The sequence below is a fragment of the Melopsittacus undulatus genome, chromosome 9, assembly GCF_012275295.1.
Source record: "Melopsittacus undulatus isolate bMelUnd1 chromosome 9, bMelUnd1.mat.Z, whole genome shotgun sequence".
Classification (NCBI taxonomy): domain Eukaryota; kingdom Metazoa; phylum Chordata; class Aves; order Psittaciformes; family Psittaculidae; genus Melopsittacus; species Melopsittacus undulatus.
This window is the reverse complement of record NC_047535.1, coordinates 35460472-35486880: the sequence shown is the minus strand read 5'-3', so window position 1 is coordinate 35486880 and position 26409 is coordinate 35460472. Positions and strand designations below refer to the sequence as shown.

General features: G+C 40.9%; 1 protein-coding gene across 1 annotated transcript in view; it reads right to left on the bottom strand.

Moving 5' to 3' along the window:
* GRM7 (glutamate metabotropic receptor 7) overlaps positions 1-26409 on the bottom strand; it is a 296698-nt gene that overhangs the window by 23004 nt on the left and 247285 nt on the right. The window contains 1 exon segment of the mRNA XM_031049251.2: positions 9479-9725. Within this exon segment, the coding sequence (XP_030905111.2) occupies positions 9479-9725 (247 nt within the window).

Sequence of the window (26409 nt, the reverse complement as noted above, 5' to 3'; positions counted from 1 at the left end):
GCCTTGTGCAGACCGAGGGCAAGGAGAACAGGCACAGAAAATCTTTGGTACTAGAAGCTAATTCGAACTGTTTATCCCTTTCAACAGAAGCTCAAGATCAATTTAAAACCATGTCATGACCACGTCACAACAGCTTCATTATAGCATAATCTAAGTAATTGCATATATATCTTATGAGAGATAGGACCAAGAAACTTAATGACTTCACACAACATGGTGCTACACATGCCTTATGAATGACTGCAATCACCATGGAATTTCTTCTGCATACTGATCAAGCAAAAAGTGACTTGTAAAACAACTGGAAACTTTTTGGAAGCAGCATACTGTGCCCAAGCCCTGGGAGAAGAGCACTTGCCTTGGATTGTGGCCGAGCAACCCTCACTCCTAATACAACTGTTATTGTACAGCACTTGGCATTTTCAAGTTAATTCAGTTAGTACTGGAGATCTATTCATTGCCCAAAGCAGCGCAGAGGACCACCTTTGGGGAAACCCAACATGAATTCAAGAGGAATGCAGAGTTCAAGGATCTGCCAGCTGCAGTACAAAGTTCAGAAAACATTTCTGCTGAGCAGGTAGCTGCTCCTCTTTGTGTTCTTAACCCTTGGCAGCTGAGCACTGCGGCATGTAGCTGAGGTGGAAAGGTTATCTACTGCTCGAAAATGTGAGGGCAGAGCTACAGCTAATACGAATTGACATTTCTTCTTCAAAGCAAAGGGACCACTGTGGTTTAGACATGCTCGGCATCTGGCCCAGACTGAGATGAAGTTCAGCAAAAAAGACAGAAAAACAATAAGAGGTTGCTGATGAGTTGCAGTGTTTTGCTGTTATCCCTGCTAAAACAGCTTTATGTACTTAAGGACTGACAGTAACATCTCGTTGCATAAAGCAACTAAAATAACAATGCCCAGTAATAATAATCCAACCGAAAATGCAGGGGGATATTCTCCATTTAGTCACTCTTTGAATGTGTTATGACAAACTTCAGAGTACAGCAAGCTCATGGGCATCACTCAGGTCCATCCCAGAGCAAAACAGTAATCCATACCATGGTTTGCTTTGTCCTTATATTGAAGTGAATCCCTGTTAAACAGTGTGTATTACATACATGGCAAAGTGCTCAGTAACTCCAGTGGGCTGAGGGGATACGCCAAAGGAAGGCACAGTCTTTGCACCACCTTAGAAGAAGAATTTACTGACCTTGGCACGACACATCAGACTGCTGCCCTCAAAACATTATAGTTCTCCCCCTCAAGTCTGGAAGGCAGCAGAATGGAGGAGCTGTCTTTCTGGGACTTATATGATCCCATCTGCAATGCACGAGCATCTTACAATCACCATCCGGGGCGGGGGGGGGGGGGGGGAAGGGGGCACGGCACCACTTGCCAGTCATACACCAGGAGGCTCCAAAAGCCCACGGGATGGATCCAGGTCTTTCAGATATCACAATGATTTTATTCACTGGGCTGTCTGCTCCTACTGACCTGTAGACATATTGCTTGGCAATGGTCTGGGAGAAAAGTGCTGCAAGTATTTCTACCCCACCAAATGCGACTCTACAGCCCTACAAAAGCACTTGATGTTTCTTTGCCCTGCCCAGAAGATGGACATTTTTTTTTCCCTGACCCAGATATAAAGTAGAGCTTTTCAAGCCTTGCATTTTCATCAATTCCAATAATAAAGAACTCTTATTTGTTACTCACAGGAAACAATTTAAAAGCATTATAAATGCATCTCTCCCCGCATCACAGAGCAGAAACTGATATAGTCAAGTAACAGCTTAAGCACAGTGTTCATACCCACCCGCAAATATGTTACTAGAAAAACAAGTGTCAATTTACAACTAAGTTGATGTTTTCCTGATATCACTGCTTTGCTTTTAATACAGTATATTGTTTCTTGCTGGTTCTTGTTTTGTATTCCTGGAAGAACAAATCAAAACATAGCAACCAGAGCTACAACAATCAGCCCAGCTGGAACAGAAACACTCATGGGTGAGAAATGGAAAACAAAACCTGATGCAGAAAAGCACTGGCATAAGCAAGACCATCACAAACCCAAACCATCCTCGATTGTAGCATTTGTCATATCTTTGTGTGGCTCAAATTTTACAATCTGCTTAAAGAATCTGAGTGGCCAATCACTTTTTACAGGACTTGGATGACAAAATTATTTGTGTACCTTTGCAGATAGCATTTCCTGACACTGTACAATAATGTTGCACAGAAAAAAAGTAACCTTTAGAAATCTCTGTGAGCTCCTAATTGTTTTAATTTGGACCTTCTTTTTATTTTATATATATATATATAAATGATTTCCCTAAGATTTAGGGTGTCTTTTTCTCTCCTTCTTGAAAGAAAATTATCATCTCTTTCAATTTCTTCTTCACATAGCTGTCCTTTACTCTTTCACATTTGATTTGCAATTATTGAGTGGCCCTTTCTACCCTCCTCTACTTCTCCTACTTTGTTATATTTCCCCACCATCAACCTTTCTGACTGTGGTCCTCCGATTACATTGGTCATCCCGGCATTCCTAGAGATCTTCACACCTTAAATTAGGCTTTCTGCTGGAGCTATGTTAGAATAGTGGGCATGATTCAAATACAATAAAAAACAATTTGAACATTTCACAAGAACTTCACAAGCTGAGTAACAACTGGAGCTGTGGCAATTTACACCAGCATATTAGCATTTTTTTCCCTGTGACTCAGAGACTCAAGTCAAGCAATATCCCTACCTTTGCTGATACAGGTTCTCACCTATTAGGGATCAGCTAAGCATTCTGAAGGCTGTATACAGCAGTTTCTTCTAGCTCTAACTGCACAGCAAGACAGAAACCAGGCCAGCACCCTTCCCACCCAGGCAAAGGCCCTAAAGAGTGGGCAAAGCCATTTGAGCACACATGGAATTGCAGAAATATTTAATGGTTGTTAGTTGTCTCCAGCATGAAATGCTTTCTCATTGCTCTGGTTTCATCAGAAAAGCAATAATTCCTGGCTGATGGAGTCACAGATATGGAATTAGCTCACAAGATCACCACAGAGGCAGTCACAACACCCAGAAAAAGCCAGCCCTCAAAAATTGTTCACTCGTGGTTACACAGGAGTGGTCACTGGGATTGCCCATGGTGAAAAAGAATATTTTGCAAACTCTTTTGGAGCCATTGACAATTTTAGCATAAAGATCACTCACACGTTAGCAAACGTTATTTTTATGCTGCCAGGCAACCCTGCTGGTAAAGCTGCTGGAAATGACTCAGAAAACATTTTGTTAGTTGTAAGATCTGATTGCCATAATTAACTTCTGATCATTGATTTGTTCATTTGTTCCTTTTTTCAAATTGCTATCAAATACCTGCATCTTCAGAGGCTTTATCGGGGTCCACCTCCACTGGTGGGAAGCAGAAGATCACCAGTCTCTTGTTTTGTGGGGGCACAGCTCAGAGATTAAAATTGCCCAAGTCCAGGGTCCCCCTTTTCAAAGCAAAGGGAGGGATGGAAGGGAACCCTCCCCACAGGGAAACCTCCCCACATGGGAGGGAGCTTGCAATAATGGATCCGTGAACAATTTTTAAGTTGGATACTTCTTGAAACAGCTGCACTAATGCACATTCCTCATGTATCTATGTATATAATAATAATAATAATAATAATAATAATAATAATTTGAGAATAAAGAAATAAGAAGCTAGATTTTTCCTTACCTTTTTGGAAAGCAGGCAAAAGCTATACAGTAGGTGGAAGAGTGTACCAAGTAACAGATTTTTGAACACTCTTTCTTACTGGTGGTATGCAGTCTACAGGGAAAGTAAATACATTGGTATGTATAATACGTCTGTTCATAATAAGCTCTTCAAATTTTGCCCTGTCATGAAGGCCATGACATTAATCCAAGTAAAAGGCCCAGATTAGAACAGTAATAGTGGAAAGCTGAGAGGCGCCACTATATGAAATTAACCACAGGTTAGAAATAAATGAACCAGTTCACAGAAGTTCAGGTACCTCTGAACATGGGAGCAGCTGTTCAGGAAAGAGCAAGTCTGGTTGGGTTTTGGGTTTTTTTTTTTCCTCTCCCCTGAACAAACTTTGGAACATTTTGGCTTTAGATTGAGACTTCCCAGTCCTTCCTCCCCTGTGCAGTCACTTTCAGGTTCCTCAGCATCCTCAACAACCATTTTAGCTTTTTTCCTGAGAAAGATGGAATAGGCAACATCATGTCAGTGATGTTAAGGATGAACAGGAATGAATACACAAACACACCAGGGCACAGCACACAAGCATTTGCACAGTGGGCTCTGCATGTCTGTCCTAGTCAGGAAATTCTTGTGTCCCACATACACTATCCACAGTTCATTGATGGGAACCAATGAAGGCAATGTCTATTCTCAAAACATGGAGAAAGGCAAGGATGGGCACATAATGCTGTCCCTGCCATCGTGATAGACAGGACCTGACAGCACACAGGAAAGCATCATTTTAAAATGAAAACATGCAAATGGTGCCTGGTCTGTGTAGGAAAAAGGGGCAGTGATTGCACTTCACTACTGAGAACTGAATCAATGGCAAGTAAGGTCTACCTAATACTAAATAAAGGAGAAAGAAAAAAAAAATATATAAATGTCTTGACTATGTCTGTACAGTTTCCTGAGCTCTCAAAGAACCTGCTAACTTAAAAGTCCACAAAATTATAACAGTACTGAAAATCAGATTGAAAATTCTAAGGTTTTAGACCTTTAAGTTTTCTGGCTAGCCCATGGTGACACTTTTCCTTTGCCACTTTTCAACAACTCCCAGCTAAACTGCTTGGGGAAAGAGGTGTCCTCCCATGAGCTGCTCCATCTTTCCAGGAGTAATTGGTCATTATGATGCACTCTGTCTTTGCCACAGAGATGCTGCATGCCTCCTACTCTCTACCATCTACTACTAAGCAACTCCACATGAGTCATGATCTTGAAGCCATTCTCATAGATGGTGAGATATTCCCCATGAGATTGGAAATGAGGACACTGGAAGACCAATGCTGTCAATTCCTGAAAGAACCTACCCTATTTCTGCAAGAAGCATCTTCCCGGAAAGGCCAGTCCCAGAAAATGGTGTCCCAGGAAGTACGGAGCAGCTTAGCTGCCTTCTCATGGCTGCTTCCAGAGGGAAATGCATGAAAGCAAACACTCTCCCTGTAAGGTCTGCTCGTCCAGCCTGACAGCAATACAACCTTCTCATTATCAAACAACCGAGGTACTGATTTCCCTGTCACTCTGTTTGGCAAAGCCACGAATTAAAACAAGGTGGTAGGAAAAAGGAGTAATTACATGTAAATCTCAATATAAGTTAAGTATGGGTTGGACGTTCAAATGTTTTTGTCACAGTCTGACACTCTGCTCTTGCAGCAGAAACACAAGCAGACAACTGAGCAGAAGCACTCACTATCTGTTCAACTTCAGACTTGGTGAGAAGTATCTTCTCATAAAGTGTGAAATACAACCAAAGGCACATGAGAGCAGAATGAACTTGTTACATGGATGGAAGTTGCTGTGCACTGAATTCTGCTCAACTGAATCTGCTGCAAACATATATCAGCAGGAAAAAGCTGTTTAATGAGTAAAAGCATGCACATGCCAGATGGCAAACTGGAATGATTAAAAGAGTTTTCGTAAGCCACACAGTTGCAGATTGAAAAATTTGACCTTAAGTATATCCTATTCAGCATGAAACCCCTCCCAGGCCATGGCTGGGCAGCTCAGCTTCTGATATTTCTTGCTTCCCATACATCCTAACAAAAAGCTGCAACACAGCAAGTCCTCATTCTTCCTGAGAGTTGGGATATAAGGTCACTGCATTTCAAGTGATTTTCCTCCCACACTAATGCAGTTTCTTCTTTTATACTCATACTAACCCCTCAAATGCTTGATCCCAGCTATCCTGAGTGCTCTGCTCATTTTTTCTGAGCTCAAATTCCTGCAGATCACCTAATTGATGTGCACAGCATTGCCAGACGATGCTCAGCACCACTGCTGAGGACCCCCTGCTCTCAGGCAGCCACTCAGGTAATTTATAGGCCTTCCAGTTTTACATGCACATCTTCAGTTCATTAAACATTCTTTTAAAAGTCTACTAAATCATGGAGATTTTTTGCAAGGCTATTTTTGTGTAAAACCATCCACATTTTGTTTTTGATTTTGACTCTGGCATATAAGTAGGACAGGCCATAAATTTGGGCTTAGTCACCAAATTCCCCAATGTTTGGAGGTACATGAATCCCATGCCGGTGGCTCAGTGTTAATATCTTAGGAGATATGAAATATTTGCATATTTTCAATAGAAATGGCAACTCCAGTCTCCAGTACCCGAGCAAGCCATGAAGAGCAGCATCACCAGGAGATACAGTAGAAAATCAAACTGGAAAACCCAACTGTACTTTTCCACTTATTAGAAAACACTTGGTAGCTAAGCCAGATCAGTACCTAAGTTAGCTTTGTACAGTGTCGATGAGTCTCAGACTCATCCTTTAATACCCATCAATTAATTTACTTTCAGCCTGATACAGCAAGTTCCAGAAGAGCCTGTACAGAGTGAACAACCAAACCTTCCTGTCCCTGTATTCCCCAGGTCACAGCAGGGAGGCTCCTGCAACAGTTGCTGGCTCCCTTCTGCATCCATAAGTAATGGTTAGCCATTGTTAGTGAATTGAAACCAATTTTAATAGGAGATATACTGAAAATATGTTCTTTTGTTTTCTTTTGAAAGCTATTTGACATTTATTAAAATGCTCCTAGCACTGATGGAAGCATCTTGAGCAATTTTCTAAGTCACATTTCCTATGTTCCAATTGGTGCAATTCTGAAAATTTCCCCATCTGATGTATAAAATTGATTTTTTAAAGTTTAATTGCTATGAAAACATCAAAACTTGATTTATTTATGAACATATTCAAAATTTCACTGAAAATGAAGTTTGGGGGTTTTGCTTAGGTAGCATTGCTTTATTGAGCTCACTGATATGGTTTTCTATTTTTCCACCTAAAAGTGGAACTGTTTTTTTCAAACAAAATGTTAGAGTTAAAAAAACGACCCCTTAATCCAGATATTGAATTAATCACTTGTATAGACATACATGCTGTATGTTGTATGTTAGGGGTTGATTGACAGCCTGTTGAACTCCATAGGAAAGCTCCCATTAAATATAGTAGTAGCTTACACTAGGTCTAAATGTACCTGAATACTTTCAGTACAGCAGTAGTTTATTTAATTTGATTTTCTAATAATTTTTATTAACACACATATGCAGGGTACGAAACAGTCATAGTAGGTGCAGCTGATAATATGAACAGATGGCACTATATGTATAAATGATTAAAATAGTTAAAAGGAAATTTATTTCCCAAACCATAAAATATTTAAAAGCCCAGTACTCAGAGAAAGACATATAAATGAATATAAATTAACACTAGTGCACATTTCCTTGCTGGCTGGATTGAACAAAAAAGATAAACAAATGTATATACTTTAGAATCCTACATGAAAGCAAATGGGGTCACAGAACACATTCTCCCCTCATGCACACCAATTTTGAAATTCTGAGGTTTTTGTTCCCAGTGGATTTTGCCCCAGCTTTAACTCAGTCTTAACAAAACTGGGATTGAAGGCTGGATGCTCAAGGCCAAATGTAGTACATCTCAGTGAGCAGGGAGATTCTGTCCCTCAGTACTTCTCCTGCCTCTTAAAAACGTAGTCTAGTATATAGTCCTAGAGGAAAAAATGTTGTATTTCACCAGAAACATGGAGGTTTAAGGAAGCAATATTTCTGTGTGATAAACACATCTCCTTCCCAGGGAAAAATCTGACTGTTCTTTGGCAGGGGGGAAATGTTCTCACAAGTGAAAACTGCAATAAGATGCAGCACAGGAGAATGAGAGCAGAAGTGAAACCCCCAAGCTGTAGTTCCTTCAGAGGTGTACCTCTGTTTCTACACTGAAAATGGCATTGTCAGAACTTTTATAGCTTTGTTGTGGATCAAGTCTTTGAGTGGAAATTTTTAGATTCTGATTTTTCTGGAGGAGGAACTAACTCCAACTTGTTTGACAGTGCAGCAATTAGTGAAATGCAGTTCAGCAACTCACCTGCCCTTCCCAGATGTCTCCTAAAACCCCCTTCTCTCCTCCTCCTCTCTCTCCCTCTTTCCCAAGGGCCTTTCCTAACCCAGCTGCTTCAGCCATTCTCCCACACACCCAGAGGAGGTTGGACTCTGCTCTGGATGGTCAGACAGTGACCATTAGGACTCAGTGGTGGCAGCATCATAGTGAGGGGTGGATTTAGAGCCCAAAGGTAAAGGAAGGGGCTTTTTCGCCATGGCCTGTATCACTAACAGAAACTTGACTTGGCAGAGGACTGCAGCTCACACTCTTGCTGGATAATACCCTTTCTTGCAGTGTGGGCTCTGTTTGGTAGGACTGGAGGAGGCACAATATGGTCCTTAACCTATGAAGAGCATTTCCTTACTGTCATGTCAAAATCATAGTTCAGATAGTTCGATTTCCAAAGACAAATTTTGTTTTTCTACATAGGATGTATTTTGTATATCTGCATGATAAGACATCAGAGAAAAACAGTCAAGAGGCGAATAAAAGGAGGAAAAGTGCTGTGTCAATAATTTGCTGGCTGTTTCCACTTTGCTTTGACAGCAGAGTTTCTGCTTTGAGGCAGGTATTCAGGCAGCAGTTAATAGACAAGAAGTGGCAGGGATTTCAGCAGCAAACGGATGAACGGATCACGGGCAAGGAAAGGGCATTTCTCCACATTCAGATTGGTTTTTCATAAAAACTGCAGACATGTCTAAACCTTTCCAATATGCTACAAAGTTGTGCAGCTGTCTCCTTCCTCAGCTCCTTCCAGATTCAAATGCAAATCAAATTTGATGGCCTCAGTATGTAATTTTGTGCTACAATATACCATGCTATGCACATTAAGGAAACTGGAAGTGTCTTTTCGATCTAGTTTCCTTTTAAATCAGTGGCAAGATTTGCATTAGGGCCGGATGAAATCCTTAAATGGGAATCTTCAAGGACTGTGAGATTTTTGCAAAGGAATTTTGCAAGAAGGAAAATGATAACTCAGGTTAGCAGAGTTATCAATGAGTTTGGTACTTCACCCTCCATCCATCCTTCAAACTGTACCTGCAGGGTTAGGAAGGTTTGGTTTTGACGCAAGCCTAAGGGTCCGGTACTCAGGGATGCTGCTGATCTCTCCCTCACAGAGGAGAGAAAGGAGGAGGATTTACTCACAGCTACTAAAAATTTCACAAGGAGTTGCTGCCAACTGACACAACTCAAAAAAGTGAATTAAAGAAGGGAGAAAAAAATGTGTGTGAGATCAAAAATCTCTGAGAAGACCAAATAACACAAAACCCCTAAACCTCAGATATTGGTCCATGCCTCCAAATCCCCCAGTCAGCCAGCAAACAGAAGATCAGCAGTACTTACTGTTTGGGTCTACGTTCTCACACAGTTCCGTTTTGGCTTCGCCGTTGGGCCTGTCGCTGGGTTTGTGTGAGAGCCGTGATGACATGGTTGCTGCTGTGACCACAGCCTTGAAGCTGCGCTTCCGTTTCTGGACGTTTAGCTCAGGGTGGAAGATGATGATGTACACCTTCGGCATGTAAAGCATTCCCAGGGCCACTGAAGCACTTAAGTTCATGGATATTGTAAGTGTGGTAGTTTGTATGTAGAGCTAGGAGACACAACACATGAGACACTATTACAAATAAAATGGGAAGAAGACTGTAGTATTTCAAATGTTATCTTACCTTTTAAAAGCCAATTTTAATGAGTTTGCAACCAAAGATGCAACACACATTAGCTACCTGATCTATAACAGTCTCTTTGAGGCTCAATGACAGAAACATTCATTGCCCTTAACAATAGGATTTTTACTGCATGCCTATGGTATAGCTTCTGTTTATTTAAAGAGTGAAGATCTGAAATAACACTGGTATAAATTTAAATTCAGGTCTACTGTAAGTTATAGAAGAGGAACTATAATACCACAGATTAGTAAAAAACTTTACTTCTTTAAAAATATGAAAAAGCTGTTTTTTTTGTTATTTTCTATATTTTAATTCTCTACAATTCGTTGAAATAACTTTGCAGAGAATACATGATGATTTATGTGCTCTTGACATTCAGCTATGCTTATTATGAAAATATAGTACATGTGCAAGTCAGAGATCAGGTACTGCCATGAGATCAGTATCCAACGAAGGCACTGGGATCCAAAAACATATGAAAATATACATTGATAGAAAAGCCTTTTCTTTTTTCTTCTTATTATTAACTTTTTATAGATAAAAAACTAGAACAGCTTTTGCGAGTGAAGAGGATTAGGCACATTTAAAAGGCATAGAGACAGAACAGTCCAGGTGCAAGGGAGCCAAAGAGGGAACAGTGCTTCTGCGGATCCCCTTCAAAAATTAAATATACAGCAAATACATATAGATGGGAAAATCATTACACATTGAGGGTGATTTCTTCAGAACACTATTGCCTTTTCTCCACCTATGCGGTGCTAATCAGTCTGAATTTCTGACTAAAAACTCCATGAATAAATATAATGGCAGAGTAAAATGCTGACTCGGCCCAGGTACTTCCAAATTCCCATATTTAGAAAAATATGAATGCCTCCAGACTTGCTAGTTATAGCCACAACACAGTTGCTATTATAATGATTAAGGCCACTACCAGTAGCTATAAAATGCCTTACAGAAAAGATGAAAAGCATGCTGTGTATGGGTGTGTCTCCATACAGATGCAGACAAGCAGAAACTAAAGTGCCTTCTCAGTTGCTATTTACTCATTACCAGGAAGAAATGGCACTGATGTTGTCAGGAACTTTGCCAAAGTCAAGACTCTGGGACATAGCCCACCTCACCTGGTGAAAAGACACCAGGACAAGTTACACCATTTGAGTCTGGGAGGAGGCCAAGGGGTCACCTCATCTAAGTCCCTGCTCAAGAAGCAGCTGTTCACACCAGAACTACTTGGGACAGTTCACCCTTTCTTACCCATACCCTAAACTCACCATCGGACAGAGGTTTCACAGCCTCCTAACCAAACCCTTGCAGAGCACTCAGGACTCCGAAGTATTTAGTTTGTGCCTGAACAAAGCTGCTAAGTGTCCTCTCCAGGGGGCACAGACAGCAGTGGCCACCATGCCCTCTGTCACCTTTTATATTTTTTGTCTTTTGCAGAGCTTCTAAAGATCAGCGTGGTACCAGGCTGCCCCTTGGTCTTTGATAGATAATGGGGTAATTTCTCCCAACTTCAGTCACTGGGAAGATCTCAGGCCTCTCTCTCCCTAACCTGGATACTACTGTTGAGCTGCTGCATCAGTGAGATGCGATGCTCTAAGGCAAGTGTGCTGCTCTACTGAAGGCCTTGCTGGAGGATTATTTTCTGAATTTATCTTACAGCATTGCTGTGAAACATGATGCTTATTTTTTCACAGGCAGGTAGTGTTGTTGCCTGCTGTTCTTTGCTGAGGAGTTACTACCTGGCTGGTTAGCCTTCACCATATACTTTGCAGTTGAATGTTGCTAAACTACAGATATAGAATCATTGAATGGCTTGGGTTGGAAGGGACCTTAGAGTTCATCTAGCTCCAACCCCCCTGCCATGGGCAGGGACAGCTTCCACTAGATCAGGATGTTCAAAACCCCATCCAACTTAGCCTTGAATATATATATTCACATATACACATATATATGTATATATACACGTACACACACGCTATAATAAAGTACTATATAAAGATATATACTATTTACTTTTATTTCCATGTACATAAACACTATGGCTATTTATCTTCTGGAACATTTAAAAGACAAGACAGTTTACAATCCCTTTTCTTCCTTGGAGCTCATCCTCCTTTCAGTTATGTTCACATAAATCAGCTGTAATTCAGTTGGGATCAAATGCATTGCATTGATATAAATAAAAAAGACTTTAATATTTATTAAATAAATTCAATACCTAGAAGTGAAATATATAAAATATAACATTTAAGGGCTGATTGCTAAACAGAAAGATACCTTCCTTAATTTTAAAGTGTTTGTAACTTACTACCAGCTTTTATCTTTGCTAAGTTAGGGAATTATTGTATCTATTTTATTAAAAGCTCCTGCAATTGTTGTAGAAGCTGCAGGTACCAACACCTTTAAAGACCAGTGAGATGCTGTGCACTGCATACTTGACAAATGACATTACACCCAGGCCCATCTGGCTCCCAGCTCTGTATTCAGACCATACACGCTTGCTAATACTTGGGAAGAAAGGTTGCTTAAAGAACACCTGCAGTCCTGGTTTAGTCTGAAAAGGATGCAGCAGAGAATTACCTCTGTTTCTGTATACAAGATATGTAACTAAACCTGACAAGCACTGCTACTAAGCAGTATTCCTGAATGGGATTTACATTTCCGCAAGGTTATAAGAGATCTATGTCAATGAAGAGCTCCATCAGAAATACAGAAGATGTTATCAATACTTCAAAGGGGTGTTTTGTGGAGTAGTTATCTCAGATGACTTGAAGTGACAGAAAGTGTGTTCAAGTAGCTATATAGTGGAAAATGCATGGTGATGGTTTGCAACCAACTCTTGATTCACTTTCCTAGAGAATATAAAGACACCTTCTAGAGTAAGCAGGAATTTGGACCACAAGGCAAAAGTATAAAAGCTAATGGCATAGCATTGCCAGCATGACACATGTAGTCTGTTGCTTATGTTCCACAGATAGAAGTAGCATTGGTTACAAATCTTCTCCACCCAAATCCAACGTCTTCTGCATGGAAAACAGCAGCTCCTCATGACAATTTTGATGAATTTGTCAGTTAAGCAAACTAACTTTATATCACCACTCATAGACACGTCACAGACACACTATGTGTGACAGCAGCTAAAGATCCCAGAAAAGCAGAAGGAAAGACACATTTTGAGTAAGAGACACTTTTAAAAGCACTGTGTAAAAAGAAGCTTTCAAATGGCTCCTCATAGAAGTGTTTGTTACCTATGCATGGTGGTTTCTGAACTTTTTTAACAGCTGATGGGTTGGATATGCAATACCAGCAGTTCTTTTCAGAAATAGAAGAGCAAGGGAAGATGGCAAACACCAAGAGAAAAGGAGGATCCTGTTTGCAGAGCAACTCTGAAACAGGGGACACAACCTGCACAGAGGCCACCTCCTCTTGTGCCAGAGCCAGATAACTGCATGTGATGAGCTTGTGGGTTTGCAGGTACCGTCAGCTACCAGCAAACATCTACTGCTGGAACTGTTTGCTGTCCTCTGAGCCACTGCTCCTAACACGGGTGTTTCAGGAGGGTGGGCACAGGTTTCTGAAGAGCAAGGGGAAGATTTCTGCACCAGTGCTCAAGCATCTCTTGAGCCACATGCTACAGTCATCAGCTTCCCCATGTGGTTTTCCATGGGCTATTCCCAGGGGAATTTGGCCATACTTCGATGTCACTTACCCTGAGATGATTCAACCCAGCATCTTCCCCTTAATCCTGGGCTGCTGTGACTGCAAAAGCTGCAACCATCAGAGCGCCAGTAACTTTTATCTAGATGCACAGAGGTATTATTTTTATTTCCTGCTGCTATTAAGGGGTTGAAGGTTAAATGATGATTTAGTCAACAGGGTCCTTTGCAGCACCACACCAGCCAAGCTTCCTGCTTTGCAAATGCCAACAGGAGATAAAAGGAAAAGGAGAAAAGAGCTTCTGTAGAACAAGGAAGGATGAGTGACACACAATGCTTCTCATGACAACTGGGAGCTTTATAAAGATAAGGAAAACTAATAGATATGCTTATTATGCAGAGCCTTAGTTTTATGTATTTTATCTCTGCTTTGTGGTTTTACCAGTCAAACATAAAAATGCAGTTTACGTGAAACTATTCCATTTCTTATTTCACTTCTCCTGATAAACTCTCTGAAAGCATTTGACATGAATGCAAATGGGTGACTTAAAATACAAAGGATAAGATTTACCCGACAATGGGAGTCTAATAATTCATCCATGCCTTTTACAGCAAGCTGGTGAATCTGAATTCCAAACTTGAGATCAAATTAAGAAATTAAGATGTAGATTTAGTGAGAGATGCTTGAACTTGACATGAATGAGAACTGGGATTGAAGTAACTAATGCCAGTGGAAATCAAAGCTTTCTGAAAACAATACTATATTGGTGTCTGCAAGCCCACTCCCATGGAGGGCTGGAAGCCACATTTGCTGTGACATAAGGACAAAGCCACTCTGGATGGTCATCCTCACACTGCTTTCCTCCTCTCTCCAAGCAGACTCTGAATTTCAACAAATTTTAACTTAACACACTGCTGTTACAAATGCATCAGACTTTGAAGCAGTGCACTGGAGAAAACTCAACCCTAAGGATATAATTCACATGCAAAAGCACCTAGATTTTATCATTCATTTTACATAAATGATTTTCATTTGAATTTTAGATTTCTACATTTTCCAGATTCTTGCTTTATTCATGCAAATGACAAAAATTACCTTCAAAACCTTGAGAGAAAATTAGACTGAAAAATACACACATATAATAACCAGCTATTTTTTAAGAACAAATTATATCAATGGATGATTTTCATGAGCTAGGATTACTCTCAGAAGTAAAACACCGCAGGATCAGGCTTTTTGGTCTTTGCTAACCCAGTGGATAGATTTCCAGCTGCTGGGCTATAATAACTTAACTTATAGCTGCAGAGCTTAGAAAAGTCTCTTTAGGAGTCAGAAATACTTTCTGTAGGCTAATGCTTTGCATTCACAGTCTAATCAGGAGCAACTGCTCCGTTTATCTAATTCAGCTTTCTAATTATGCAGTGAATTGTGTTATTTTGTAATATGGAAATAAAGTGGTAACTTGAGATATTTTTGGACTTGTGTTATTACAAACCAATTTATCTCACTTTTACATGGGAATTAAAACAAATGTTCTTACGTATGAAGTAGGCAGTTTATAAATCTCCCAGAAGACAATTCCAGGGCATCTGAAGATTTTGTTTCGTTTTCTACATTATGTTGTTGAAATATAAGAATGAGAATAATTTTTCTAATAAAAATTAAAAATAGCTTCTGTTGCATTATATGCTTGCAAAAACATGGAAAGCAAAAAGACTTGAATATAAATATGTTCTTGGACATTTTAATGTCTAATGGCCCTACCCACTGAAATTACCATATTATTGTAATAAATAAAAAAAGGAAAATATCTGTTTTCCAGTGAAACCTGTGCTTCTTGCACTTTTACTTTAAATGGGCTTTGCTTAGAAAGCACCACTGCTCTTCTACCTCCAACAAAGGCCTTTTGTTACCCAAACCACTGCAAGTGGCTACATCACATTTTTCATAGGCCAACACCAGTTGTTATTATGGTGGCCTACAGCCAGGACCCCAGGCAGATGTCACTGTAAAAAACATCTCCAGTCCCAAATCACCCCTGAAACTACACTAATTCAAGAGAGGCTGAAGAGTCAGCAAATGGTTACATCCTTCTGCAGATGCTTCCTGCCTTACTGACCAAGACTCTGTTTGGCAGGGGGGACAGGCTGTGGACACAGCCCTGCACAGGTACCTGGGGGGTGATGGTCCTCCAGTGTGACCCCCTCCTTTTTGGCAGCATACCCTCAGCTGAAAAAAACCTCCAAACCAACCCAGCTGTAAAAGCAAACACCATTCTCCTTTCCGTAGACAGCTTGATTTATGGAAGTTTCAGGCAACTTTATGCAGGCAACCGTGTCTTTCCACAAGGGGTGTGCACTTCTCTTGTGTGAGAAATATAAAACGGTATGTGTGAAGCAGTCCTGTCAGCTCACTTTACTGATCTGGCTCAGCAATCCTCTTTTCATGCCCCACTGAGGCTTTCCAGCAGCCCATACACATCCCAGGCTCCTGCCGCTGGCTCCTGCAGATACAGACATACACTTGCTTTCTTCACTTGGATGGTACCAGTTCAACTGCAGATAATACTACACTGCCCTGAAGCTTATCTACTGATGATTTCCAGGACCCCTGCCTCTATCCCTATGCTTTTAAGCGTCATAATCTGCTCAAGCTGTCATTTAGCAGTGCCCTTTGGAAAACAGAGCAGTTTCAAGAAAAAACAAAACTTTTCCTAGATTAGTTTCCAGCAGTGTTAGGGAAGGCAGCTTCCCTTTCTTTTAAGCTAACATTATTTGGGGGAAAAACAAAACAAAACCACACATACCACAAAAAAACCCACTCAAATCTGTGGACACCAGGCTCCAGCATTTTGGACACAAGGGGTAAACATCTGGCAAATGATCCAAAAGAGAGATTTCCAGTTGTAGGTGGCCACTTATTAGATGAAAGTTAGTGACTACACCACTCCCCATGGTTCTAACCTACTGCTCATAATAATATTAACATAATTCACGATGTAGCAGTAGTTCATCATACATTTACAGCATTTGAATATTTTATAGGCAAAAAATACATGCATATGCCAAAACATACACTCTATATTTCCAATAGATACTAAAGGTTGCAGTGTCAAGCAGTCAAATGCTGCAATGTCAAACCAGGGTTCCCTGTGCTACTTTAACTTGGTCTTCTGGTACACAGCCACTACGATACAGCCATCAAATAAACGATCACATTTGTTTGTCTCTCAGAACTCTCTTCATTCATGGATGATTATTTAATATGCTCTTTTCACCATGCTTTTCAACCCGTTAATTCTGCTGCTCACAGTGTACCCCTTGATCCTTGTGGTGAAGATAAAATGCCTACTTACTTTGTAAGGCTTTTACAGATTTTTGCCTATCAATCATCTGTGCTGTTGCTCTGTTCGCTGTGCACTCTTCCCAGCTGTGCAGAGGTGAGCATCAGCAGTGCTTCAGAAACACAACTCAACAGCACCAGGAGACAGGCAACGATATGTAAATTGTGATGCTCACCAGGTTTTACAAATGACAACGGATGCTACCTAAGGGACGTTTGATAAACAAATCATAGTAGTTATGCTGATTGCAGTTATTACTGTACAAAATAGCAAGGCACGCAAATAGCCTTTGTGAAACGTCTGTGGGAATGTCACAGAATCAGTCGTACCATTTAATTATAAATTCTGTGCTTAGTAATTATACGAAAGGTGACACTGAAGGAAATGATGGGATTTTAGTTTCAGAAAATTTCCCTTTAATGGCTGGTTGTTTGCAGGCTGACAGCATCAGGGCAGCTTGTCAAACATGCTGCTCATGAACACACCTATCTGAGCTGAGCCCAGTGCAGTGGCTAGGCTCGGTGGCCAGGGGTGCACATGGCATGTGGGACACATAAATTTTGGGGCACACATGCAGCCCCATGACACTTTCTTATTTATTTCCCCCCCCCCCCCCCCGCCATCTGATTTTGAAGTTAAAAGCCATGTTTGTTCTTTGTGTGTCTGACAGGAATCATCTTCCTAGGTGGTTGCAGCAGATCTGAGGTGGGCTGACTTTCATCAGTGAAAACAATCGTTCTATTAAGCCAGCTATATTCTCTGGAAAATCTTACAATGTTACATCTGGTAGATAAAAAAATAGAGCAGGTTAACTTTGTGAATATGACTTGGTGTAACAGAAAACCAAAAACAGTTCCACGGGGAATAGCAAGTACCCGCAGAGTAACATCACAGTTCCCTCAGAGATATGAGAGTAAAGAAGATTAAAGTTTGGAAAGTAGCTCCCCAAATTACTTTTCTTTTACACCCAGGAATAACCATCACATCTCACTCTTTCAAGAGGTCATCAGCTATTTGCTGGCCCTCACTAAGCAAGTGCTTGTATCAGCACAGTGCTGAATCCCAGCAACAGGAGCCACGATATTCATAGAATCATAGAATAGTTAGGGTTGGAAAGGACCTTAAGATAATCCAGTTCCAACCTCCCTACCATGGGCAGGGACACCTCACACTAAACCACATCACCAAAGGCTTCATCCATCCTGGACTTGAACACCACCAGGGATGGAGCATTCACAACTTCCCTGGGCAACCCATTCCAGTACCTCACCACCCTAACAGTAAAGAACTTCCTCTTTATTTCCAGTCTAAACTTCCCCTGTTTAAGTTTTAACCCATTACCCCTTGTCCTATCACTACAGTCCCTAATGAATAGTCCCTCACCAGCATCTCTTTAGCCCCCTTCAGATACTGGAAGGCTGCTATGAGGTCTCCACGCAGCCTTCTCTTCTCCAGGCTGAACAGCCCCAACTTACTCAGCCTGTCTTCATACAGGAGGTGCTCCAGTCCCCTGATCATCCTCATGGCCTCCTCTGGACTTGTTCCAACAGTTCCATGTCCTTTTTATGTTGAGAATACCAGAACTGCACACAATACTCCAAGTGAGGTCTCACAACATCTTGTGGTGGCACCTCTGAAGTAACAAGAGGGGATGCAGAACCCCAGCCCCCAGCCAGGCATCCTACCACTAGCACAGTGCACCAGCAGTGGGCCAGTGAAGAGTTTGGTAAACCCAGAAGAAAACCTTCTCACACAAGTGAGGAGAAACATTTTGCCTTCAAATTATACTTTCTGTCAGGGCAGATTAAAACAATTCTTTTTTCCAACAGGTTCACATGCCTTTGAAGGCTTGTTTTTTCTTTGATAATAGCAAAATGACTAAATATCACATATTGTTCTGTGCTTTTTTTAGATGAGATCTCTGTTTATCCTTACAAAACATAAATGTAGAGTTTCAGATAAACTACAGAAGCAATAATTAATAGATGATCACAAAACCATCCTGTGTCTGGGCTCACAGGATGCCACACATGCTGTGAACAGCAAAGGTGACCCGCAGGGTAACCATGGCTGCTTTAGAAAGAGGGTTCTCCTCTGCCCATAGAAACTAATGATGCTAAATCAAGCTTTGATGACAGATCTGATACTTATGACCACCTAACGACAGCCTGTGTTGTTCTGAAAAGTTGTCCTATGTCATATTGCCAAATACAGAGGCCTGAGAGAAGAACATGCCCAGAGTTGTGAAATTCCCCAAGTCACACACATGCCAGATGGGGTCTTGTTCCCTCTTTATGGTACGGTAAAACATGACAGACAGTGATGCACAGGTATCACGCTGGGAGAAAGAGCAAGGGTGTGATAATGCTGATAAACCCTCAGAAGTGATTACAAATGTTGTCACGTTTGCTGCTGCTGGTGGTTGCTAGCTTTGCAATGACAACATCATACACCAGAGTTATGCAGGTAATGGGTGTGATGAATTATGTTTCAATACGTTTCTAGCAGCGGGAGGCTTAGCATACCAAAGGGAAAATTGGGGTCATATTCTGAGAGATTACTACCTGCAGAGGCCAAACGCAAAGACAGACAGTAGAGAAATAAACAGGTGTAAAAGGACTAATTTCCAATTCCCTCTGCCTGCACTGTAAAATTGTTCCTTCTTATGTCACACTGCAAAAGCCAACTTAAAATTTCATGTCCTAAGAGCATCTGACACATGTAGTTTTTCAGCTTGCATTTCACAGACAAAGATGCAGATTAAAGATGAATTAAATGATGTATTTACAGTACATTTTATCTATTTGAACTAAGTATTTTATACAGCTTGTTGCCTTACAATAGGGACTTCCTTATGCAAGGAATTTGCATACATCAGATAAAATAAATATTTATGGATTACAACCGTAACTTGTATAATTCAAAATACCAAATGTTAAAGCACTTGCTCTGAGGGTTATGATGCAGATGCAGAAGGAATTTTGTCTCTTCAGCCTGGTAGAGAAACTCTAGCAGCTTATCTAGAAGGAAATTAAATTAGTCAGATAATTGGACAGAGCAGTGATGGAGAAGCATGTTGCTGCTTTCAAAGGGCATCAAATGGCTAAAAGAGAAATTAAAGCAGTATCAAAGAGAATCCCACAAGTCAAATGGTTTATACAGACCATATTCAGCAGATATTCCACATCTGCTGGGGGAAAAGAGCTGTCTTTACTTTCTGTGTCAGCTACAGAAACAATAACAATGCCCGTTGAACTACTGAGGGTCATTTGGGAGTTGATCAGCCAAGAAATGAACAGTGATGGCCCTGGCTTAAGTCAACAAAGGATTAAAGTTGTTTCAAATTGGTGAGTCCCTGGAACTGACTTTACAAGGATTTCTGATTGGTTTTGGCTGGATGGCACACAGGGATGTGCCAGCAAAGCCATCTTTTTGCAGGGACAGTAATGTCTGAAGCAAAGTCCATGCATCTCCACCACTGAAATAAGATGAAGTGCTGTCTCCTTTTGGATTCATCTGCTCTTGTTTTTTGCTTCTGGACATACAGCACTCTTGTGCAATGCTGCTGTCCCTGGCATGGTGATGAGAAACGTGTGTCCTACTGCAGACCAAAGGTGGTGGGGTGGGCAGCCAGAGAAAGTGGCAAGGCTGTGAACCATGTCCAGACCACAGCCAGGATGAGCCCTCCTGGTCCTGTGCCTGCTAACGCTGATAATGGTGACGGAGAGCCAGGAAACAGCCGCATGTATCACTCCTTCCTTTTTTTTTCCCTATGCTAATTACATGTGCACAGGCTGATGGACATAAGAATTTGAAATGATGAAGTTTTCTCACAGGGATCTCAAGTGTGTGCTGTGATCCAGCACAGATGTCCATCCACAACACAGGCATCCTGAGTCCTACAAAATCATTTCACTTGGGTCATTGAAGGGTCTTCCAGGTGATAACATATTACAGTCACAGCCGAGTTTGGCTATATCTGGAGCACAGACAGAAGCGAACAGCTCAAGAAATCCCATTATCAAGCCTCAGAACTGTCTAATATGTCTTGCTTGACATGAATGTTTGTTATAATAGCTATAAAATAAGTTACATATCACTAAGAGACAAACACAAGGTGTAACAGAAGTAAGGTACATCTCTAACTTCTATTATTAAAATAATGGCTTTTCCCTCTCTCACTGGTTGAACATTTGGATTTTTGAAGCTAGAAAAAAAAATTCTTCATTTATCACTTTTTCAAGAAAAAGAAAAAAAAAGAAAAAGAAAAAGAAAGCCTTCATTTCATTCTTGACTGCTGCACTGCTAAATTGACTGACATAGTCTTGGCGTTTTAGGGTATTCAGTGCCAGACTTTAGCTGCTGTTGTAAATCATATTTTGCCACACTTATTGCATTTTATTCATTTTATACATGACCAGAGATTCGAGTTCAAATGAAACAGATTTTGCTATCCTTCTTATATTCCAAGCATCACTACTCTAGAAATCTTTAATTTTACTCACTTCAACTACTGAATAATGCAATGTAAAGGGAGAAAAAATCAAACCCTGCAATACTCAGTTTGAGATTTTGAGCAAAATAAAGTGAGGATCCTGACTGATGTGATCCTATCTAGCTGGTGTGGATGCACTGTAAAGGCCTGGGGACCGCTTCTGTGTCAGGGATATTTCCCAGTGGAGGCAAGACCGCAGGAGAGCTCCCAGGAAGGGGAAATATGGGCTGATGTTAAAAACTGTGCATGCTTAAACACTCATCCTGAATTTCGGGATTTGAGAAAGTACAATCATGAACTCTTTTTTTTCAGGCAAGAGTAACACCAAAATCACTATCTTTTATCCTTGGTTTTCAAGGGAAAATTTGTGGAAGTGTTTCAAAAGCACTGCATTATACAAATGCTGGCCATCTGGTGGGAAGACAGCACAGCATAAATGACCACTGTGAGGCCCCAGATTTGAGAATCAAATATGGCTCATCACACTAAAGACCAGACAGCCTTACCACACTTAGAATTTTTCCTTACCAAATAGTTGCTGAACAAGCAAGAGGCAAAGCTATCTTGTAGTGTTTCTCAAATTATTAATGCATTCTAAAATAGAAAATAAACTCAGGTCAAACTATTTCAAGACAATTCTATTTATGTAAGATGAAGAGGCAAGAGTGAATATTCACTGAAAGGTATTGATTATAAAAGGACAAACAAACTGCAAGCTAATGTGTGTAGAAGTAAACATAGAGGGGGGCAAATAGATGGGGAACTAAAAACATTATGGCACTCACAAATGGTCATGCATAATAAAACATCTAAAGAAACTCACTCAGAGAAGCTGCCTAGCTTTCTAGAGCTTTACTTTGCAGTCATTCAGGATACATGGTGTTAATCATAGAATAGTAGAATAATTAGTGTTGGAAAGGACCTTAAGATCATCCAGTTCCAACCCCCTTGCCATGGGCAGGGACACCTCACGCTAAACCATGGCACCCAAGGCTTCATCCAATCTGGCCTTGAACACCGCCAGGGATGGAGCATTCACAACTTCCCTGGGCAACCCATTCCAGTGCCTCACCACCCTCACAGTAAAGAATTTATTCCTTATATCCAATCTAAACCTCTGCTGTTTAAGTTTCAACCCGTTACCCCTTGCCCTGTTACTACAGTCCCTAATGAATAGTCCCTCACCAGCATCCCTGTATGCCCCCTTCAGATACTGGAAGGCTGCTCTGAGGTCTCCATGTAGCCTTCTCCAGGCTGAACAGCCCCAACTTACTCAGCCTGTCTTCATACGGGAGGTGCTCCAGTCCCCTGATCATCCTCGTGGCCTCCTCTGGACTTGTAACAGTTCCATGTCCTTTTTATGTTGAGGACACCAGAACTGCACACAATGCTCCAAACAGTTCAAGAAAATCTTATTTTTTAAAAATAACTTTAGATGCTGAAACTCGTGCTAATAGGGTGCCAAGGTAAACCTCGCTGATCACCAGTCTAAGAAGTGTTCTTAGAAGGTCTCTGTCAGACCAAATGAGGTGCTGCCGTTTATTACTCACGACAGGAAAACCTGAAGTAACGTTTAGATTCATCTGCCTTCCCATGCTGGAAATGCCTTTTCCTAGAGTAAAACTCTTAAACATGCAGAGAAAATCGCTTGGGAAAGTTTTACCGCAAATTGGCGCTTGCCTATTACCTGATGTACTAAGTGCGAAGACTTCTGACAAACTGAAGTACAGATGTGCAAAGCACCAGTCGCCTGAGGCTACACGACATCCTGCTGAAGCATGTTAATAACACAAGCTAAGTCCTCAAACTCTAACAATTCAATCTGCAGAACAATAATTAGCAATTAAATCTCATTTCACTTCTTCTTAAAAGTTTGTTTTCTCTGAAGCAAAAGTGTTTATTTCCTCAGAACACTGGCTTGGACTAAGGTTGCATAGATGCAGCATCAGCAGAGCAACATCTGTATATAAATAAACTATGCTTATTTTAGCACTTCTGTAATAATATGGCCCTTAGGAGCAACATACTAACTGTTGTTTATGTGTTATCAGAATACAGATGGTGGTTTTTCCCACCTACAGTCAGAGAAGACAGCAATCAGAGCATCAATATGCCCAGTTTCTCCCCTATAGCTAACTGGATTTACCTCCATAGATCATCTTGCACCATTTCTCTATGCTGAAAGCAGAAATAAATGTGGAAAAGGAACTGAATGACTTTTCCATTTATCTAGAAGCAGATCATCTCAGTTGGGAGTAAACTTTCTATCAGCACTGGAGTATGCATTTATTCAGCAAAACTTCTACTGACCTTCTCTTCAGCTGACTTAAATACACAACCTACAGCATCAAAAAAAAGTGAATATCAATCTTGTATTCTGGGGCACACAGCTTAACCTCCCATCCTCACAGGCCATCTGATTTCCAGACAGCACCTGGGCTTTTGGAAAGCCATGGTCCTTCAGAGGTGCTTCATGTTCAGGACTTAGAAGCAGAGAAGGAATAAAAAGCTGCAGGTGCACCTCAGCATGCCCCTTCAAATGGATCTTGTGTGTTTAGGATGAAAACAGACCTGCCAAGGTAAACATATTCTAACCTCATTGCAGCAACATATCAGGATACATGTGCCAGAAGGATCAAACACTTCTCTTCCATCCTTTGCATGAAGCTACATGGAGCCTTTTGGAAGCTGCATGAGAAAGACAAAGTACAAAACTTCTGAAAACATAAATAGTCCTCTAAGGAAAAGCAACATGGAAAGAACAGAGACAGCAAGAGCTTCTAAAACTCCCTTTAGTCTGCAGGTTTGCTCTTTACACTTTTATCAGTGCAAGCAAATGGGATGACATGGCAAGTATTATGCAGGTAGGCTCCTTTGTCAAGACGCAGGCCACAACTGATGATGGGCTCGACAATCAACAGCAGCTCGTGTATCTGCACAAGGTTGTCATGGCAATGAAATGTCTCTGAATGTGGCTGATATGAACCGCTGCTTTGCCTTGACAGAGCTGAAAAATATTGCCAAAATTATTCATAGCCTGGAAATGAGAGACACAAATACCCTAATGGCTTTCTCCCCACTATATGCTGTCAAGCATTTGGGATTTTGCCATTTCCTTTTTTCTTACAGCACAGTAAATCAGTCAGCCTTACATTACGAAGGCAAGCAGCCGTTTCATTTAAAGTACTCGGGTCCTGCAAAATTTAATTTCTAATCCAAAATAAATATAAGCATTTTTACACCTTTATAACCACACACAGTAGCCTAAGTAAGCTCATACTGCAAAAAAAGAAGCAAATGAAAAATGTCATATTCCAAAAGACCCATACAAAAGGGGCGCACCTCTGCAGCGCTGCAGAGAAGCTCTCCGTGAGGCTGCTCCTCCAGGTTTGAATAGGGCTCAGATGGAGCTGGAAAGGACAAGGACAATGTGCACACACAGTGCCCTGCTTATCCTGCTCTGTGAGGTCAGGTTTTCCTGAGCTGTCAATTTAGAGTCTTAACAAGGAAAAAAAAAGAAGGTATTTCAGCCCATGCTATGCTCCTAATGAAAAGCAGGGCTCCATGCAGAAGATTCATTTTACAGAGAGAGCTTCAAATTTTTGTTCTGTCCTTTCACCTCTCATTTGTCTCCCCCGATCCAACCATATGAATGTTTTATTTATACCCAGTCACTTTCACCCGGTTGGAAGGCATTCTCTGAAATAAAATTGCTCTTTTTCTGAGACAGTCGAGTTAACAGATTCCCTTTGCATCCACTCTCTCCAGCAACTGAACCTCCTTGATCTACTGACACGCCACGCTTACAAAAAACCCACCCCAAATCATCCTACCTCTAAAGAAAAAAATCCTCTGGCCCTTCCAGAAGAACAAGACTTACTCTTCTCCACAGCTGGATGCAGTATCTTTAATACTTCTGTAGTTCTGAGCATACACATTGGGAATACTCCTTTTTGATTTGTCACATAGATTTCTATGAGGTTGTAACCAAATCAGATTGAAGTAACATACTGCCATGCCACAAGACCTCCGAATTGTTTTTTCACCTGCATCACCAGGTCTGGGAACAGTTTCTGGAGAATTTACTTTATATCCTCATAATTCTATCAGCTCCAGGATATTCACTTCTGGGAGCATCTATTTCATATACACGCTTGTTCTGCCCTTACTTTACCTTTTACTTCAGAGCAGACTCCACCTGGCTGACAGGGAAGCAGGGCTCCATCTAACACTTTCATTGTCCAAGCAACCAAGTATTCCTTTACACAAGAGCAACTGGTGTGCAAAACCTCAAACCAAACCCAGAGAAAAAATCTTACCCGTCTATCACACCTAAGAGCTGAGCTGTGGCAGCAGCCCTGCCTGCTCCCATGCTGATTATGATCAGCTCATTTCTTCCATCACTGTGACCCTTCTATAAACCCTAGGAAAGTCAATGGGAATCTTTCAATGCCAGTGAAGTTTGATCCAGGCCTATATTAGGAATATATTCCATATATTTGCATACAAAGTAAGATATAATTCTGCTTGGAGACCTTCAGGCGAAGTCAAAGTGCAAGCTGGTATCAGTGGAGGAGTAGGGAAGAAAAAGGCTAATCCTATACATCTTACTTCTGTTTAAAGATCTTTAGAATAGAACAGTGGTTATTAAAAAGCACTGGCAACTATATATATAAAGCAAGCCAGCTTTTCAATGGCTTTTGAAATTATAATGTAATTATTATTTAAAACAGCATTTACATATCGCTTTTGCTGCTTAGAAACAAACTTGTTATGGCTGGAATTGCCCTTTCTGTTTAACAACTCTATCACACGGGGCTGCATGGAGCATGTATGCGACTGTGCAGATTGAATGTGTTTTGGGATCTAAAGGCTGCATCAGGTACAAAGATCAGTCCGCAGTTCTGGCCAATCACTTACTTTACTGGGTTCTGATTTATTTATTAGCATGAAAATTATTTTATTTTCTAAAGTGTAAAGGAGAACAGAGTGTGCTAAAGCTGTTTAAAAGAAAGGTTGGGTTCATATAAGGATAAGGCAGTAAACCTTTGCTCCCAAATAGCCATCATTAGGAATTTAAATCCTTGCAAAATAAAGAAAAACTAATTAT